The sequence below is a fragment of the Babylonia areolata genome, chromosome 25 (genome assembly GCF_041734735.1).
Source record: "Babylonia areolata isolate BAREFJ2019XMU chromosome 25, ASM4173473v1, whole genome shotgun sequence".
Lineage (NCBI taxonomy): Eukaryota > Metazoa > Mollusca > Gastropoda > Neogastropoda > Buccinidae > Babylonia > Babylonia areolata.
In genome coordinates, this window is record NC_134900.1 from 24,112,777 (window position 1) to 24,132,478 (window position 19,702).

Consider the following 19,702-nt stretch of genomic DNA (forward strand, 5'->3'; position numbering starts at 1 on the left):
CGGTCCATTCACCTTTTTTTCTCGAGAAATACATTTTTGGGGGTCTTTTTTTTTCTTTTTTCTTTTTTTTTTATACTTGATAACTGGGCATTCTTGGTGTATGTGTGTGTGAGAATGGAGGTGGTTGTCTGTGGGTATGTATGTGTGTGTGAGTGTGTGTGTGCGCGTGTGTCTGTGTAAGTGTGTGGCTGATCATGTGTATGCGTGTGTATCCGTGAGTGTGTTTGTGTCTCGTGTGTGAGCGTGTGAGCATGTGTGGGAAGCGGGGGCTTATCATGTGTGTGGGGAGTAGGGGGGAGTTCACTGGTATGTGTGTGAGAATGTTTCATATCTTGGTCACTCATCCCTGCACACACACACACACACACACACACACACACATTAACCAACGAAGGACAGCAATCCAGTTATACATCTGGTTTAATCAAGCCTAATCATTGAATAAAAGAAAGACTCCGGTGTAATAAGCTCACCAGTTACAATGTTGAGCACCACTCCTATAATTCCGTTATTATCAAACGTAAAACCTAAAGTCATGAAACTGGCATCAAATTCAAAATAAATTTTGGTCATAAATAAAACTGGCAATACTAAATTAACATAGATGATTTGACGTTGTTCCTTATTTTCCAGATGGCCGCACAGGGCCATATCAGGACTGTCCAGTGAGATAAAAACTCAACTGCGATAAAATCAATTCAAAATGGCATCAAATTCACATAAATCTGTCATGAATAAAAACTGACAATCAAGATAATAGAAAAGCCAAATTTATTATGATCATCAAAGAGACTTCAAAAGGACATGATACAAATCAAAATCAATACAAAGAAAATGGCACAACTATATACAGTATGCATCTCTCCTTATTTCTTTTTAACACAGGAGACTGATACAGACTCCAAAAGTTGACTGATGTGTGTGTGTGTATTTGGTGAAAAAGGTTAGAGATTGCATAGCCTTTCACAGCATACCGGGGCAGTGAATTCATGTCCACAGTGTCCAGGGCTCCACATAGCAATGCTGGGCCTTATCCTCTCCTGTTTGTTTGAATCTTCCCCAACCTGAAGTCAGGTACCCATTCACACCTGGGTGGAGTGAGGAAAATCAGAGAAAAGTGCCTTTCCCGAGGACACAACACCATGCTATAACAGGGCCTTGAACCCTGATCACTGGATCAGAGTCCAACATCTAACTGGCTCTGCCACTGTACCTTCTGTGTGTGAGTGTCAACGAAAAAGCTAACCATACATATATTTTTTAACTGTTCGTGTTACAGCAGTCCTTTTTTTCTTTTCATTTTTACAATACAGTCAAGAAACATAAAATCTATCAAAGCAACAAAAAAACAACAACAAAAAAAAACCTATCAAACTGCATCCATCTTCTTTTCACATAAGGGTATCCACCAGAATTTACAACAAAGATGAGGTGGAAATAAACAACATATTACTGAGCAAATTTCTGCTTGAGAATGTTTCTTTTTTTGTTTTTGTTTTGTTTTTCTATTCAATTTTCCTCCATCCCTGGGATAAGAATGTACACAGTGTTCATGAGAATTTAAACAAGTGAATGGTTCAGGATTTAAAACATTGTTTTAAGTTTCAGTTAATAATTTTTACTGTACATTTTTATAATACTGTAGCATGATATATATATATATATATATTTTGAATTTATTTGGCACTCTGGTCAGATAGAAAAAGTGTAAGCCAGGAATGGCACACTTTTTGTTTTTATTCCTGTGTTTTCTTCCTTGAAGATCGAATGGCCTTGTTAAAACAGCCCTCCAAGGAACTGTCGAGGGAGGGAGACAGAGCTCAAGGCAATAGAAATGATGGACTGACAGACAACATTGCAGAATATATAGGAAAATCATTTGCAAAAACCCAAGTTTTGACATACATCTGACAGACCTGGAGGAATTAAGTGAATAGATCTGTGAGGCACCCCAGTGATTCACTGAATTAAGGAAGAAGTTTTCCACAATTCTCCATTTCGTTAACATGCATTTAAAAAAAAAAAAAAAAAAAAAAAAAAAAAGAAGAAGAAGAAGAAATAACCTCTGCTTATCATTCAGAATGTGTTAATTACTATGTTTATTAAGCTTTTTTCCCTCTCTTCTCTAATCTAAGCTAGGAACACAGGGGTGGATATGTCTGGTAATAGTATTAAAGGTGGATATTCAAACTGTCAAAAAGAAAAAAAATATATGCAGAATTTCTTTATTTCTAAATACAGAACAAACTTGATATCAGCACAGCAAGACTCAACAAAAGTGTACATTCTCCAAGGTAAAGAATCTCTACAATAAAAATTCTAAGTTCACACAAGAATGCATGCACTCACACACACAAACACACATACACATACTGAGGCAAAGACACAGAAAGCCTCTATGTGACTGGACTGAAAAAATAGTCATACTCACCCTCCAGCCTTTTCTCTCTACACATCATATTTCATGTCATGTGAAATTATGCACTGATATCTGGACACTAAAATCAACATGTGTGTGTCTGTGAGAGAGAGACAGAGAGAGAGAGAGAGAGAGAGAGAGAGAGAGAGTGCACACACAAGCACGCGCAGAGTAAAACTATATACATATACAATGAGAACATTCATTTCTAAGAGTGGAGAATGCCTGTCGAAGATGAATACAAAACCAATCCCCTTCAAGAAAACATGAGAAAACACTCCAATACCACACTTACCAAAAATTAAAAGGAAAGTTTGTAAATAAAGCTTGGAATGTGTACAAATATCACACACACACACACACACACACACACACTCTTTCACACACATACTGTGAAAATAAGTCTGAAAATCTTTTTTCTGAGAAACTCCAACACACCGAGAGTGAACACTGGAGTAAAGTTTCAGTTTTAGTTTCTCAAGCAGGCGTCAATGCATTTGGGCAAATCCATACACTCTACACCACATCTGCTAGCCAGATGCCTGACCACCAGCATAATCCAACGTGTCAGTCAGGCCTTGGGTGCATGCATATACAATTTTGTGTACCTATTTGACCGGATTTCTTCTACAGAATTTTGCCAGAGGACAACACTCTCGTTGCCATGGGTTCTTTTTCAGTGTGCAAAATGTGTGCTGCACACAGGACATCAGTTTATTATCTCATCTGAACAACTAGTTGCTTAGTCTGATTTTCCAGTCAAACTTGGGAGAAAGGACGAGAGTGGGATTCGAACCCACACCCTCAATGTACTCAGTGTTGGCAGTCCAGCGTCTTAACCATTCTGCCACCTTCCTCCTTGGAAGAAGAGTGAGAGGGCAAGGAGTCAACACTATACACGGAAGGATGTGTGAAGGCTATAAGAAATTCTGTTCACCCCTGAATCTATCAGTTCTACAGCCTCCAAAAATCTGGAACAAACCACAACTACCAGTCACAACATCTAACATCGGCTCACAGTCATTCAGCAGCAGATAAGAAAAATGATAGATCATTAAAAGAAAGCTCGGAGGTCTTCAATGCCTAAGGTCTCGTCAATGCCTAAAGTCTTTTCATCGTGGTTCTCACATGCATTGTTTATCACTGTCATGTTGATTACTCTGTTCTCGTCACTGACCAAAGTCCTTTCATCGTGGTTCTCACATGCATTCCTTTTCATCATAATGTTGATTTGCTGTTTCATTTTGCAGCCTTCATACATTTCTGTTTTCGGCAGAATGCTGGCACAGCCACTGTGTGAAGAAATGAAGTGAGTGATTTTTTTTCTTCCCAGAATGTCCACATATTTTTGTAACACAGCAGCATTGCCTTTGGTTTTCTGGAGCAAATACAGATAAATTGGGATAGCAGGAATGTCTATGCGTGTCACAATAAAGAATAAATAAAATGTCCATGCCACCAGTGTTCATAAAAGGAAAAAAAGTGGGAAGGGGGGCACAACATTTACAGACTTTCTCTGACAAACTATCAAGACCCCAAAAGATTAAGTCTCCAAACTAAATTTTCAAATGACTAACCACATTCGCAATGAAGGTTTCTTGCAAACGTTTCCATGAAGCACCAGAAGAAGGTAAAGGGAAACAATTATGAGAATCATTTTGCCTCAAAAGAGTGAAAGTGCCACTACTCTGAACTTTGGAATTTTGCACGCACACACACACACACAAAAAAAAAAACCCAACCCAAAACCCTAGTGTGTTTGATTTCTAAATCATATTTGAATTTACATATTTTTCCCCTCTGGTGAAAACATTGCAAAAATTTAATGCTTATGTATTTAATCTTTTGAAAGAGGACAAAAAGTTTACAAACTTTTATAAAACCTGTCAGTTTTCGACAGATTTAAGACCTTAAAAAGTGTTTCTCAGTTTCCTCAAACATTTCCAATGACAGTACCAGCCTTGCACACACAGACCTTGGCAATGAAATCAAGGAAAGGTCTATCAAATTGAAGTTATTAAATAAAAAAGAAATTTAGATAAAAGGTAAAGCAAGCAGCAGCTGTTACACTGAATAATAACAATAATACTACATAGTACTTGCATGGCGCAAATTCCCAATACAGCAGACTCTCTGAGCCTCCCATGTGACAGTACACATACAATAGTGTACAGTGGTATACAACAGCACACCATGGCTGAGAGAAAAACAAACCAACAGTTTATGTTCAGCAAGACAATAATACAGATTGCAAAATTTGAATCATAATATATAAAAGAGAAAATATCAACAAAAAACCTCACTAAATATGCCTCACACACATTCACACATGTATGCACACAGAAAATACACACATACACACCTGTGCACAGAACACACACACATATGGAACACACACATGCATGCACACACACATACAAATGCAAACATGTGCACATAACACGCACATACAGAACACACACACAATAATACATTGTGTGAAGCACAATAACAGTTCATCATCAACTTTAACTAAATTGTGGTCAAGAGGGCTTTTCAACAACATTCTGTATGACAATGTATGTGATACACAGACATATTCCAGGAAAAAACTATTCTCCAGTTGTCTCCAAAATTATTTACTGTCTTTTTGTTTCTTCTCATCTGAATCCACACCTGTTTTTTACACAGGTGTTTGTGCATGTGAGCGTGTGTCTCTGTGTGGGATTTCTTGTGTGCTTTGTGTCTGCAATGTAAAGCATTAAAAGTGCTTTTGAGAGGTCTTCTTCTTCTTCTTCTGCGTTCACTCGTATGCACACGAGTGGGCTTTTACGTGTATGACCGTTTTTACCCCGCCATGTAAGCAGCCATACTCCGTTTTCGGAGGTGTGCATGCTGGGTATGTTCTTGTTTCCATAACCCACCGTACGCTGACATGGATTACAGGATTTTTAACGTGCGTATTTGATCTTCTGCTTGCATATGCACACGAAGGGGGTTCAGGCTCAAGCAGGTCTGCACATATGTTGACCTGGGAGATCGTAAAAATCTCCACCCTTTACCCACCAGGCGCCGTCACCGTGATTCGAACCCGGGACCCTCAGATTGACAGTCCAACGCTTTAACCACTCGGCTATTGCGCCCGTGGAGAGGTCTGAAAGTGGTGCAGTGTATCATCACTGTTCGCCTTCCCCTCTTATCAAGCCATGAACTTTACTCTTACAACAAAAATGTCAACATTGTTTGATATCAGTGCATGAGTATTACATTAACAACAAACAAACAATCCACAGAAGAAAGTGAATGCAACAATGTGTTTTCCATGTTTTTGATGAAAAAACAACAACAAACAGAGAATTTCGACAAATACAAATCAATTAAAAAAAATAAAATAAACCCCAAAATTCATAAAACAATGTGGGTAGTCAGCTAGCATGGTTTAAAAAGTCTTCTGAATATCATTCGACAGCACTGTCAAAACCTGTTTGATTACTCGTGATCTGTAATGTCTCCTCTGATATAATGTTATGTAGTGAACACATGTGCAAACATATGCATACACATACACACACAGATGCACACACACAAAAACCCTCTCTCCATTCTGTTTCCTGTTCTCTTTCTCTGTGTGTGTGTGTGTGTGTGTGTGTCACACACACCCTCACACAAATCATCATCCCATTTCTCTTTTCCTGATCTCTCTCACACACAAAACATACACACCATCTCTCCTTCCTTCCCCCCCCCCCCCCCCCCTTGCACATAAACACAACACACCCACACACAATCTCCCACCCCCATCCCCGAACACACACACACGCACACAGACCTGTGTGCAGGCAGACTAGGCATTGTGGACAGTTTTCCTGGCGCACTGTCGTGTCTCTGACAGCAGGGACTGGAGGGCGGCCCCATTCTTGGACACTTCCTTTGCCCTCTCCAGCTCTCGGCACACGTCCTCCACAAACCTGGGCACTGTGAACACACACACACACACACACACACACACACACACACACACAAGTTTCAAGTTTTAATTATCTTTTCACCCCTATTGAGTATGGAGGATTACTACAAAATAATGTTTCATGCCCAGAACAAACATTTCCAAATACACAACAATGTCACATTAAAGTTGAGAGAAAAAAAAAAGAAGTCTTTTAACTCCAAAAGTGTAGCTAGGCAATATTTGCAAATCTAATCATCTTACTTACAACTAAAATGACTTTTTTGCCTCCTTTGAGCGTATTATAAAAATTAAAAACCGATTTTGGAGACAAATATTTTTTAGGAACATATCTATTTCGTAACTGATCATAATTGGGACATTCCATTATAAAATGAAACTCATCCCCAATCACAGACATGTTACAAACCTTACAAAAACTCTCGTGGTATGCCTTTATGTCTCCCTGTTTCTATTTCCAGCTTATGATTACTACTTCGAAATCTGAAGAAGCTGATAACGTAATTATCAGGCATTTGACTTTTATATTTTTCTCTACCAAATCCACTTTTGAAATTTCGATAAAACAAACATTTACTACTCGCCTCTAGAGCACGTCTCCATAGATTTTGAAAACTATCTCTCACAGCAATGCTGACATTCTTGCACACACACACACACACACACACACACACACACACACTGATTAACAAATAGTAAAGAGTGGAAACTCTCTCCTTTCACAAGGCACACAACATATCAATGCTGCCAATGCCACCGACCCTGCCAGCACACAGGTAAACAAAAGGTACAGTGGAACAAACCAAGACGCTTCCTCACAAAAAAAAAAGGGGAAGTGACAGGCTTGTCCTTACACCAATCATTTGACATGTGCACAGAGCAGCAATGACAGAGGAAACGTGCAAACACAAGTTAGCTTTTATTCAAGAATGGCATAGCCTCTTTAAGCCTGAACAAGCCACACAGAACACATGGACAATACAGAACAAACACATGGTTGCCTCGGTGATTTTTCAACCTGAAATTAATAACAATGAGGACAGAGAACAAATGATTAACAAATAGTAAAAAGTGGAAACTCTCGCCATTCACAAGGCACACAACTTCAAGTCAATGTTGCCAATGCCACCGACCCAGCCAGCACACAGGCAAACGAAAGGTACGGTGGAACAAACCCAAACACTTCATCAAAAACAAAAAGGAAACGCCAGGCTTGTCCTTATACCGATCATTTGACATGTGTAGGTGAGGGAAGGTAGGGTAGGGCAGAGGTGCAGAGAGAGGAGGGTATGGAAGGGCGGAGAATGGTGGTAACTAGTCATGACAGAGAGCAAGAGCTTTACTCTTGGGGGAGGGTGGTGGAGGGTAGGGGAGGGTAGGGAAGGGCAGGGGAAGGGTAGTAACCAGTCATGACAGGAAGCAAGAGCTTTGTGGGTGGGGGGAAGGTAGGGTAGAGGCACAGAGAGGAGGGCAGGGAAGGGCAGTGGGGGTCGGGGGGGGGGGGGGGGGGGGTAGTAACAAGTAATGACAGGGAGCAAGAGCTTTATTGATGCGGGATGGTTGTGGAGGGTAGAGAAGGGCAGAGAAAGGCAGGGGGGTGGGGTGGGGGGTAGTAACAAGTCATAACAGGGAACAAGAGCTTTATTGATGCGGGATGGTTATGGAGGGCAGGGAAGGGCAAGGGGGAAGCCACTAACCGGTCATGGCTGGGGCCAGGGCCTTGTGGGTGATGGTGGAGGCCAGGAACTCCACAGTGACAGCCACAACGGCCACCTGCTGCTCCTCCCCCAAACTGCCGGCCACCTCCAGCACACATTGCTGGGCCATCTGGAATGACACGCTCCTGAAACACACACAGATGCCAACCCCTGTCAAGTGTTTGTGGGGAACAATCATGGCTTCTGCCACACACACAGATGCCAATCCCTGTCAAGCGTTTGTGGAGATTTTTCCTGAAGATCAAATACGCACATTAAAGATACTGTAATCCATGTCAGCGTTCAGTGGGTTATGGAAACAAGAACATACCCAGCATGCACACCCCCGAAAACGGAATATGGCTTCCTTTATGGCAGGGTAAAAACGGTCACACGACATTAAAGCCCAATTGTGTATGTACAAGTGAACACAGGAGTTGCAGCCCACGAACTAGAAGAAGAATAGGAACAATCAGGAAATTTGGTAGGAACATTTTGAATTTGGTTGGTACACTCGGACTCCAAGCCACATCAGCAAACGGGCACATACACTGTTTGGCCAGCACACAACATGATTCAGCCACGTTCTCTCTTGCTCTGGCAAAGGACTGGTCCACTCAATGCTGTTTCAATGTAAACACGCATGCAATTAGCTGAGCATCATCATGTGAGAGCAAGGTTAGTAGTGACTGCCGCAGCCTCGTGACTGATAAGTCTAGAGCATCTGGGAAAACATGTGACCATGCTATGTAGTCAAAAATGCACTTGTCGGAACAATTTTGACGTTGACGTAACGTCAGAACAAACTGCGATCAAGTGTAACAAAATACAACAAAATCATAACAATTCGCATCTCACAACACATCTGGATCAACAGACTCCTGCAACACACCAACACATCACTTCTGGAACGACAGTCTCCTGCAACACACCAACACATCACTTCTGGAACAACAGACTCCTGCAACACACCAACACATCACTTCTGGAACGTTAGACTCCTGCAGCACACCAACACACCAACACATTACTTCTGAAACAATAGACTCCTGCAACACACCAACACATCACTTCTGGAACGACAGTCTCCTGCAAAACACCAACACATTACTTCTGAAACAACAGACTCCTGCAAAACACCAACACATTACTTCTGAAACAATAGACTCCTGCAACACACCAACACATCACTTCTGGAACGACAGACTCCTGCAACACACCAACACATTACTTCTGGAACAACAGACTCCTGCAACACACCAACACATCACTTCTGGAACAACAGACTCCTGCAACACACCAACACATCACTTCTGGAACGACAGACTCCTGCAACACACCAACACATCACTTCTGGAACAACAGTCTCCTGCAACACACCAACACATCACTTCTGGAACGACAGACTCCTGCAACACACCAACACATCACTTCTGGAACAACAGTCTCCTGCAACACACCAACACATCACTTCTGGAACGACAGACTCCTGCAACACACCAACACATCACTTCTGGAACAACAGTCTCCTGCAACACACCAACACATCACTTCTGGAACAACAGACTCCTGCAACACACCAACACACCACTTCTGGAATAACAGACTCCTGCAACACACCAACACATCACTTCTGGAACAACAGACTACTGCAACACACCAACACATCACTTCTGGAACGACAGACTCCTGCAACACACCAACACATCACTTCTGGAAAGACAGACTCCTGCAACACACCAACACATCACATCTGGAATGACAGACTCCTGCAACACACCACTTCTGGAAAGACAGACTCCTGCAACACACCAACACATCACTTCTGGAAAGACAGACTCCTGCAACACACCAACACACCACTTCTGGAAAGACAGACTCCTGCAACACACCAACACACCACTTCTGGAACAACAGACTCCTTCAACACACCAACACATCACTTCTGGAACAACAGTCTCCTGCAACACACCAACACATCACTTCTGAAATAACAGACTCCTTTAACGCACCAACACATCACTTCTGGAACGACAGACTCCTTTAACACACCAACACATCACTTCTGGAACAACAGACTCCTGCAACACACCAACACACCACTTCTGGAACAACAGACTCCTGCAACACACCAACACACCACTTCTGGAATGACAGACTCCTGCAACACACCAACACATCACTTCTGGAACAACAGACTACTGCAACACACCAACACATCACTTCTGGAATAACAGACTCCTGCAACACACCAACACATCAATTCTGGAACGACAGACTCCTGCAACACACAACACATCACTTCTGGAACAACAGTCTCCTGCAACACACCAACACATCACTTCTGGAATAACAGACTCCTGCAACACACCAACACATCACTTCTGGAATGACAGACTCCTGCAACACACCAACACACCACTTCTGGAATGACAGACTCCTGCAACACACCAACACATCACTTCTGGAACAACAGACTACTGCAACACACCAACACATCACTTCTGGAATAACAGACTCCTGCAACACACCAACACACCACTTCTGAAATGACAGACTCCTTTAACACACCAACACATCACTTCTGGAACAACAGACTCCTGCAACACACCAACACACCACTTCTGGAAAGACAGACTCCTGCAACACACCACTTCTGGAACGACAGACTCCTGCAACACACCAACACATCCCTTCTGGAACAACAGACCCCAGTAAAGCACCAGTTACACCCCACACCCCTCTTCACTCACGGGTATCGCACAGCGTCGATGAGTCTGACGAAGAGGCCAGGGTCAAGGTCGATGAGCGTGTCATTGGCGGAGCACTGGTGTGCCACAAAGTCGCGGACGCCAGGAGGAACCTCACTGGTGAAGACGATGTCCATGACCGGCTGGTCCAACAGGGACAGGGCGTCCTCCACCTGGTTGTTGACGGCCAGCGCACACACCATCGCCACCACCTGAACACACACACACCGTACTTTCTGGATTATTTGTAGCATGTGTACTGTGTTGACGGTCAGCGCACACACCATCACCACCACCTGAACACACGCATGGTGTGTTTTCTGGATTATGTGTATTGTGTGTGTAATGTGTTGATGGCCAGCGCACACACCATCGCCACCACCTGGACACACACATGATGTGTTTTCTGGATTATGTGTATTGTGTGTGTACTGTGTTTACAGCCAGCACACACACCATCACCACCACCTGGACACACATATGGAATGTTTTCTGGATTATGTGTAGTGTGTGTGTACTGTGTTGACGGCCAGTGCACACACCATCGCCACCACCTGGACACACACATGGTGTTTTCCGGATTATGTGTAGTGTGTGTGTACTGTGCTGAAGGCCAGCACACACACCATCGCCACCACCTGGACACACACGCACATGGTGTGTTTTCTGGATTATGTGTAGCATGTGTGTACTGTGTTGACGGCCAATGCACACACCATGGATTGTGTTATGTGTGTACTGCATTACCTGTATGTTCTGTGTTGTGTTTCTACTTGTATTATGAGTGTGTACTGTGTTATATGCGTGTTATGTGTACTGTGTCATATGTGTGTACTTTGCTCTTTGTATAGTGTTATGTGCATATTTCATCATGTGTATGTATTGTGACCTGTTTTTTTTCTCCAAAATTTCATTTCTTTCCCTTCATGTTTCCCTTTCATCAGGCTGATACCTCTGGTGACCACGAATTTCATTTCATGTTAAAATTGATAGCAGCATTATTTTACTTATTTGTATATTCATTTGTTTTATTTCTTCAGTTACTGTTTATGAATAAGTTATTTGATACAAATGATAACAAGGTTCATCAGCCGTTACATCAAAACTGAAGTCCATCGTGTGAGCACAGTTTAAGCTTTAAGCTTGCTGATGCTCCTTTGTCTTTGTTTGCATTGTAATCAAGTGTACTGTTCATATCATTCGAACCACCACTGACCTGTGTCTTGGTCAGCTGTTTCATGAAGACCAGGTCAGCCTTGGAGTAGTTATGCCCCTTCAGGGTCGACTTCTTCTTCAGGACCCCTCGCAGCAGGTCCCAGTTCTCGTAGTCCAGCTTGTGGTTGAAAGGAGAGTAGTCCCCCCTGACGGCCCGCTCGCTCACCGGCACCTTCTCCTTGAGGTCGGTATCTGCCTGTGCCTGTCGGCGACCAGAACTTGAGTGAAGTCACGTCAGTGGTTGGGTTGTTTGGCGTTAGTACTCACGCACACAATACATAGAGTTCATAAAGGCTTTCAATCATGGAATCTGAAAACTTTTTAAAACCCCAACAGGCCCCAGAAGGTCAAGGCCAACCCACAGTCTCCCAGTCTTCGGCCTGTGACCTGACAAACTGGCACTGCAGCTGGAAAGAACTGATGCTTGTGTATTGTATTATATCCTGCCTCAAGAACTCTGTACTTTTCCTCTGACTGTTACCTCCTGTAACTTCCTCATGTCACTATAAGCACCTGTGGTGAACGCTCCTTCCTCTTTGCTGCTCCTCATGTCTGGAACAACCTTCCCCATCATAACCGTGCATCTGAATCTATCTCTGCCTTTCACTCTTCACTGAAAACTCATCTTTTTTTTTAAAACCTATAGATCTATAAGCACTCTCAGCTTCCTTCTTCTCCAACACCATCCCAGCTCACTGTGGATGCATGACGAACGAGAGAGGAAGAGTGAGGGGGAGAGTGGGAGAGGGGTTTGGAGAAAGAGGGGTCATGAATGATTGGTGTCATTTGTAACGTTTTCTTTCGTGTAAAGCGCCCTCAGCTCTTAGAGAGGAAGGGGCGCAATACCAATATAATTATTATTACTATCATTAGTAGTAGTAGTAGTCGTAGTGTATCAGTTCGGCTTATATCACAGATTGATTTAAGTTTTACATTTGGGCCAACAGCAAAATGAGAGCTGTATTATCAATGGTTTCTCCAGTCAATGGGAAATCATTTACAGCTTAGTCTTTTGTGAAGGACTATGACTCTCAAACTAGAAGGAAAAATTGCACTGGCTCTTAGTGCTGCAGCCTTGTGGGCTAGTTGCCTTTGGGAACCATCCCAACGCTGACTGTCCTAAAACCCTCTTGGCTGAGAGAGTGGGGATGTAACTTGGGCAAGACACTCTCCATTATAATCAAATTCTAGCCCAAATAGTCAGAACAGCAGTTGCCTCCTCTGCTGTTCTGATGGTCATAGTCGGACACGACTGACTATCATATATATGTAGTGTATCAGTTGTGAGAGTGTGGCTGTGGGGGTTACTCCCCCTGTCACTGTCCTCTTACCTGAGGTCTCTGAGGGAGAGGGGGAGGGGAGAGGGTGGGTGACAGTCCAGCCAACCTCTGCTTCTTCCTCTGTCTGCAATCAGGGGCAGCACAGAAAGGGTTAAAGTGTCAGTGAACCACGCCACACCTGCTATGGTGAAAAAGTACCATATTCTATTGACAACACAGTGTTGCAAATCATATGGCCACACCTGCCTACCATCAAATAATCATCAATATAGAGCACTTCCATGCAAAACAAGCTCAACTGCCCTGTACAATGTAAACACTGACCTGTAAAACATGCATTTAAACACTGAAACAATAACCTGCATACATAGCTTACACAGACATCCAACCAAACACTCAAATACTAATTCATGCTCATACACACACACACACACACACACACACACACACAAACATCACATACAACACTCATCATACACAACAGACACAACAGCCGAGTGGTTATCAGCATCGCACTTTCAGTCCCTGGTTCGAATCCCGGTCACAGTGCATGGTGGGGAATGGGTGGAGATTTTCCTCATCTCCCAAATTAACGTATGTGCAGACTTGCTAGTGCCTACACCCCTTCACGTGTGTATATATGCATGCAGAAGATCGAGTACACATGTTCAAGATCCCTTAATCCATGTCAGCATTCGGTGGGTTATGGAAACAAGAACACACCAGGCATGCACACCTCTCCCCTGAAAATGGAGTATGGATGACTACATGGTGGGGATAAAAACAGTCACGCACATAAAAGCCCACTTGTGTATACAAGCGAACATAGGAGTCACATCACAGCCCACGAACAAAGAAGAAAACACTGCACTTAAAATACATCACAATACCTACATGATGCACATATCATATCACTGTACTTGAAAACCAATATCACAGCACTTAAAACCAATCATAATATCAATGTATACATAAATATCAACACAGTCATCACAGTTGACAAGATCACCCATCCTCCTCCACACAAAACCTCAACAACACTGACAGAAAACAGAAACAAGCACACATTACCACGAATAGTCACCAGGGATGTGGCGTGTTGTAACAGAATGAAACTTTTATGCTTGGTGACTGACATTCAGCAGAAAACATAACATTCCATGCCAGGAGGAAAACATAATGTTCCATGGAAACCATAACCTTCAATGCAAGGAGGAAAGCGTAACATTCCATGCAAGGAGGAAAACAAACATAACGTTCCATGCAAGGAGGAAAAAGGGATAATGTAATGTTCCATACAGGGAGGAAAACAAAACAAAACTCTCCAGACAGGCCCCAGTGAGTGACATTCAAGAGAAAGCATAACAATTCATGCAAGGATGAAAACGTAGTAAAACTCTCCAGACATACCTGACTGATGTTCAAGAGAAAAAAGTGTAATGTTCCATGCAAGGAGGAAAACATAACCTTCCATGCAAGAAGGAAAACATAACCCTAAACGCAAAGAGAAAACGGAACAAAACTATGCAGACAGACTGAGTGACTGACGTTCAAGTGAAAACATCGCGTTCCATGCAAGGAGGAAAACACAATGTTCCATGCAAGGAGGAAAATGTAACCTTCCATGCAAGGAAGAAAACATGCAAGAGGAAAACACAACATTCCATGCAAGGAAAAAACCTTAACTTTCCAAGCAAGGAGGAAAATGTAACAAACTATGCAGACTGACCTGAGTGACTGACGTTCCAGAGAAACCATAACCTTCCACGCCAGGAGGAAAAAGTAACAATCTCTCCAGACAGACCCCAGTGACTGACGTTCAAGAGAAAGCGTAACAATCCATGCAAGGAAAACATAACGTTCCAAGCAAGGAGGAAAACGTAATCCCCAACGTAATGAGGAAAACAACCTTCCTTGCAAGGAGGAAAACGTAACAAACTCTTGCAGACAGACCTGAGCTGCTCCAGCTGTGAGTAGATAGTGAGGAACTGCCGGCCATCGCCCATGACGGCGGGATCCTTGTCGTGGTAGCGGAGGGCACTGCGCACCACTGGCAGACCTTTGCTGAACACATACTCCATCAGGGTCAGTAACTCCGTCATCCACTTCTGCTGCTCCTCCGACGCCCCCCGGTCTTCATGGGAAATGATGATGGTGATTGTGATGGTGGTGGTGATGATGATAATGATGATCATTATCATCATAATAATGATGATGATGATTATCATTATCATAGCAATGATGACGATAATGATAATGATGATGATAATAATGATAATTATATCAATAGACATCATAATAATAGTTATGAAGATAATAACAATAATAACCAAAACAAGAAGAAGAAGAAAACAAGACGATGATGACGAAGAAGAATGAATACACTTATCCAGTACTTTTTTTCCAACAGGAGCTCAAAGCACTCAACAAATATGAAAAAAAAAAACCAAAAAAACCTCATGAAACAGTAAATAACTAAATAATGTAATAAATCGATTCACATTCCCACTGCAAACACTCATCCAACTCCCTTGCATACACACACATACACACACACGCACACACTCACAGGCAAAGACATGCACAAACACACACAAACACAAAAGTCCCACACGCAGTGTCTCACACACACACACATATATATACGCAAAAGTCAACACATGGCAAAGCAGTTTGTGTGTGTCTAAAAACCACTGAAACAGGAAACAGCCACCATTACCGTTATCCACCACAGAGCTGACGGCTTTGTACAACGTGGCCACCAGTGTACTGAGAGCATGACAGGCAGCCTGGGCCACCGAGACACTCTTGGGGAAAGTCTCCAGGGACAGAGAAATCAGATCTGTGGCCGACTGCTCCAAGGGGGGCTGGAACAACAACAAAGGGTTGTGTGTTGTGTTGTGTTGTGTTGTGTTGTGTTGTGGTGTGTCGAGTCGAGTTCAATTCAATTCATGTTGTTTAGAGCCCAGCCGACCGTTTAGGCCATCTCAGGGCTGTTACCACGTTTCAACAAAAAAATCTTCTCAAAACTGTAAATAAAATATCTTATTTAAAATTTTTATGTTTACAGCCCAGCCAGCCACTTAGGCCATCTCAGGGCTGTGACCACAACAAATCTTTACAGTATGCCTTTTTTTTAAAAACGTGCAATTAAAAATATCTAAATCTTGTTAAAAATATTTGTTTCTCTTAAAAAGTCCATTACTGCCCAGGGAGGCACATCCCTGAACAGTGTTCTCAAGGACTCAGCTGTGTAGTGTTTATGTCGGACCTCGTTCAAATCCCAGCAGTCAATTAATAAGTGTTTCACAGTAAGAGGTTCATGACAAGGGATACACCAAGGAGCTTCTTCATTTTTTAGCAGATAGGAGTGTGTGAGGAGTGTGTGGCCAGTATGTAATCGGCACATCACCGTTTCCTCTCTGCGGGTCGAGTCGAGTTGTGTCGAGTTGAGTTGAGTTGAGCTGTACTGTGTTGCGCTGTGTGCAACATTGTGCCATGCTGTGTTGTGCTATGTAATGTGCTGTGCTGTGTTTTGTTGTGCTGTGCAATATTGTGCTGTGCTGTATAGTGCTCTGATATACAGCACTGGAATCAAGCTCTGAACTCTTCTGATGCTGTGACATACTGTGCACACAACTCTGCTACACCCGTCCGTCATCCAACGCTATTCCCTGCCCATCCACACACACACACACACACACACACACACACACACATTCACACAATCTCTCACACCCACCCCATCCACATGCATCAAGCCCCGTCTCGCACACACACACACACATATCTCTACACAATTTCTCACACACCCTAACAACACACCCACATGCATCCAGCCCCATCACACACACACACTCACACACACACACACACACACAATCTACATAATCTCTCACACCCACACCCACACACACCCTACACACACAAAAGTTGGTTTGTTTTTTTTTCATGGGGAGGGTTGGGCTTTTTTATGTTTCTTTCTTTTTTTTCAGATGGTTTGATGTAAAATAAAAACAGCTGTTGCTTATTCAATTACCAACTTGAAATAAAAATTTTGACTTTGACTTTGACTTTGATCCCCCCCTCCCCGCCCCCCACCACCCCCACATATCACATATCTACACAACCTCTCTCACACACAGCCCACCCACACAGCCACACACACACACACACATCTATACAATCACAGCCACACACACACACACACACACACACACATCTGTACAATCTCTCTCTCACACACACCCACATGCACCCACCCCCATTATACACACACACACACACACACACATATATATATATATATACATGTACACAATCTCTCTCACACACAACCACACCCCCATCCACACCCACACACACAGAAACCACTCACAGTGTGACCGACAGGGGGGGAGAAGCAGGCGATCTTGGCCAGCAGTTCCAGACAGGACACCTGCAGGGTGGCCGAGGCCTTGTGGGCCGACATGGTCCCCAGCACGGCGACCGTCGCCTCGCACCCCACCAGGGACTGGGTGGCGCCAGGCACACGACTCACTGCCTGCAGCACTGCCAGACTCACCTTCACCACGCTCTCCCGGCCCTGAAACACACACACACCGCCACCGACAGAAGACTGAGTTTAAAGCATAAAAGGTATGAGTAAAGAGTGGAGATTTTTCCCATCTCTCTGAGCCCCCCTACATGTACAGGGATGCCAACCTCTGTCAAGTGTTTGCAGGAACAATCAGGAAATTTGGAATGGTCACTTAGAATTTGGTAGGAACACTCAGACTCCAAGCCACATAAGCAAGCCTACATTTTATCTACAAGGCATACAAACACTTGGGCCTACCTGCAACACGGTGTAACTGCTATGATTAAGCCGAGTGGTCCACTCAATGCTGTTTCAATGTAAACATGCACACGATTAGCTGAGCATCATCACGTGAGACCAACGTTAGTAGTGACTGCCCTGGCCTCCTGATCAAGCCTCTGGGTGATGTTACGACAGGAAAGCATGTGACCAAGCTATGAAGTCGAAAAATAACTTGGTGGAACAATACTGACATTGGTGTAACATGGGAACAAACTGTGATCGAGTGTAACTTCTTCTTCTGCATTCACTCATCTGCACACGAGTGGGCTTTTACGTGTATGACCGTTTTTACCCCGCCATGTAGGCAGCCATACTCCATTTTCGGGGGTGTGCATGCTGGGTATGTTCTTGTTTCCATCACCCACCGAACACTGACATGGATTACAGGATCTTTAACATGCATATTTGATCTTCTGCTTGCATATACACACGAAGGGGGTTCAGGCACTAGCAGGTCTGCACATATGTTGACCTGGGAGATCGTAAAGATCTCCACCCTTTACCCACTAGGCGCCGTCACCGTGATTCGAACCCGGGACCCTCAGATTGACATTCCAACGCTTTAACCACTCGGCTATTGCGCCCGTCGATCGAGTGTAACAAAATGTGGTGAAGTAACAGTTGGCATCTCTGCATGTATGAACGCATGCAGAAGATAATATACACCTGTCAAAGATCCTGTAATCCATGTCAGTGTTCAGTAAGTTATGGAAATAAGAATATACCCAGCATGCACACCCCTGAAAATGGAGTATGGCTGCTTACATGGTGGGGTAAATAGACAAAATGGTCATGCACATAAAATGTTTCATGTCTATATGAGTATATATGTGTGCGTGACTGGAACCTGACTGAATGACACAGGAAACGAATGATGAGCGCCCAGTGATAGCTGTCAGTCAGCTCTGCTCAGGTAGGCAGCCTGTTATGCAAATGACTCCATGTTTGTAAAGCGCTTAGAGCTTGGTCATCGACCAAAAGTAGGTGCTATATAAGTATCCATATCATCATCATCTTCATGAGTGCATGATGGTTAGTCATGTCCGACTATGACCATCCAAACATCACAGGAGGCAACTGCTGTCCTTACTATCTGGGCTGGAATTTGATTATAGTGGAGAGTGTCTTGCCCAAGTTACATCCCCACTCTCTTGGGGGACTTTGGGACAGCTGTCATTGGGATGGTCGCCAAAGGCCAACGAGTTCCCAAGGCTGCAGCACTTAACAGCCAGTGCAATCTTGCCTCCTGACTGGTATGGACATCTACACAGCGCCTATCACAGACCAAGCTTTACAAACACAGAGTTATTGGCACAACAGGCTGCCTGCCTGGGAAGAACCGACTGACAGCTGCTTTTAGGTTCTCAGGATTCATTTCCTGTGTGATCATCATGCTTACAACCATCATTATTATCATCGAACTAAGGACCAGCCAAGGGGAGAAGGAGCAGCACTGACCACAAACTGGCAGAGGATGTCTTTAGCCAGGATGATGATGGCGCCGTGGGAGGGTTCGCTTCCTTGACCGTCACCC

At 43.5% G+C, this 19,702-nt stretch overlaps 1 protein-coding gene across 1 annotated transcript in view; it reads right to left on the reverse strand.

Annotated features, from left to right (window-relative positions):
- Nucleotides 1-402: 402 nt before the first annotated feature.
- LOC143300077 (uncharacterized) overlaps nt 403-19,702 on the reverse strand; it is a 33,111-nt gene continuing 13,811 nt past the window's right edge. Inside the window, exons 6-15 of the mRNA XM_076613638.1 lie at nt 19,627-19,702; nt 17,686-17,892; nt 16,027-16,174; nt 15,261-15,441; nt 13,359-13,431; nt 12,029-12,229; nt 10,816-11,024; nt 8,063-8,208; nt 6,228-6,373; nt 403-4,616 (exon numbers count right to left, since the gene is read on the reverse strand). The exon at nt 19,627-19,702 is cut by the window's right edge and continues 74 nt beyond it. Coding sequence (XP_076469753.1) covers nt 6,243-6,373; nt 8,063-8,208; nt 10,816-11,024; nt 12,029-12,229; nt 13,359-13,431; nt 15,261-15,441; nt 16,027-16,174; nt 17,686-17,892; nt 19,627-19,702 — 1,372 coding nt within the window. The 3' untranslated portion in view covers nt 403-4,616; nt 6,228-6,242. The remainder of the gene's footprint in view (nt 4,617-6,227; nt 6,374-8,062; nt 8,209-10,815; nt 11,025-12,028; nt 12,230-13,358; nt 13,432-15,260; nt 15,442-16,026; nt 16,175-17,685; nt 17,893-19,626) is intronic.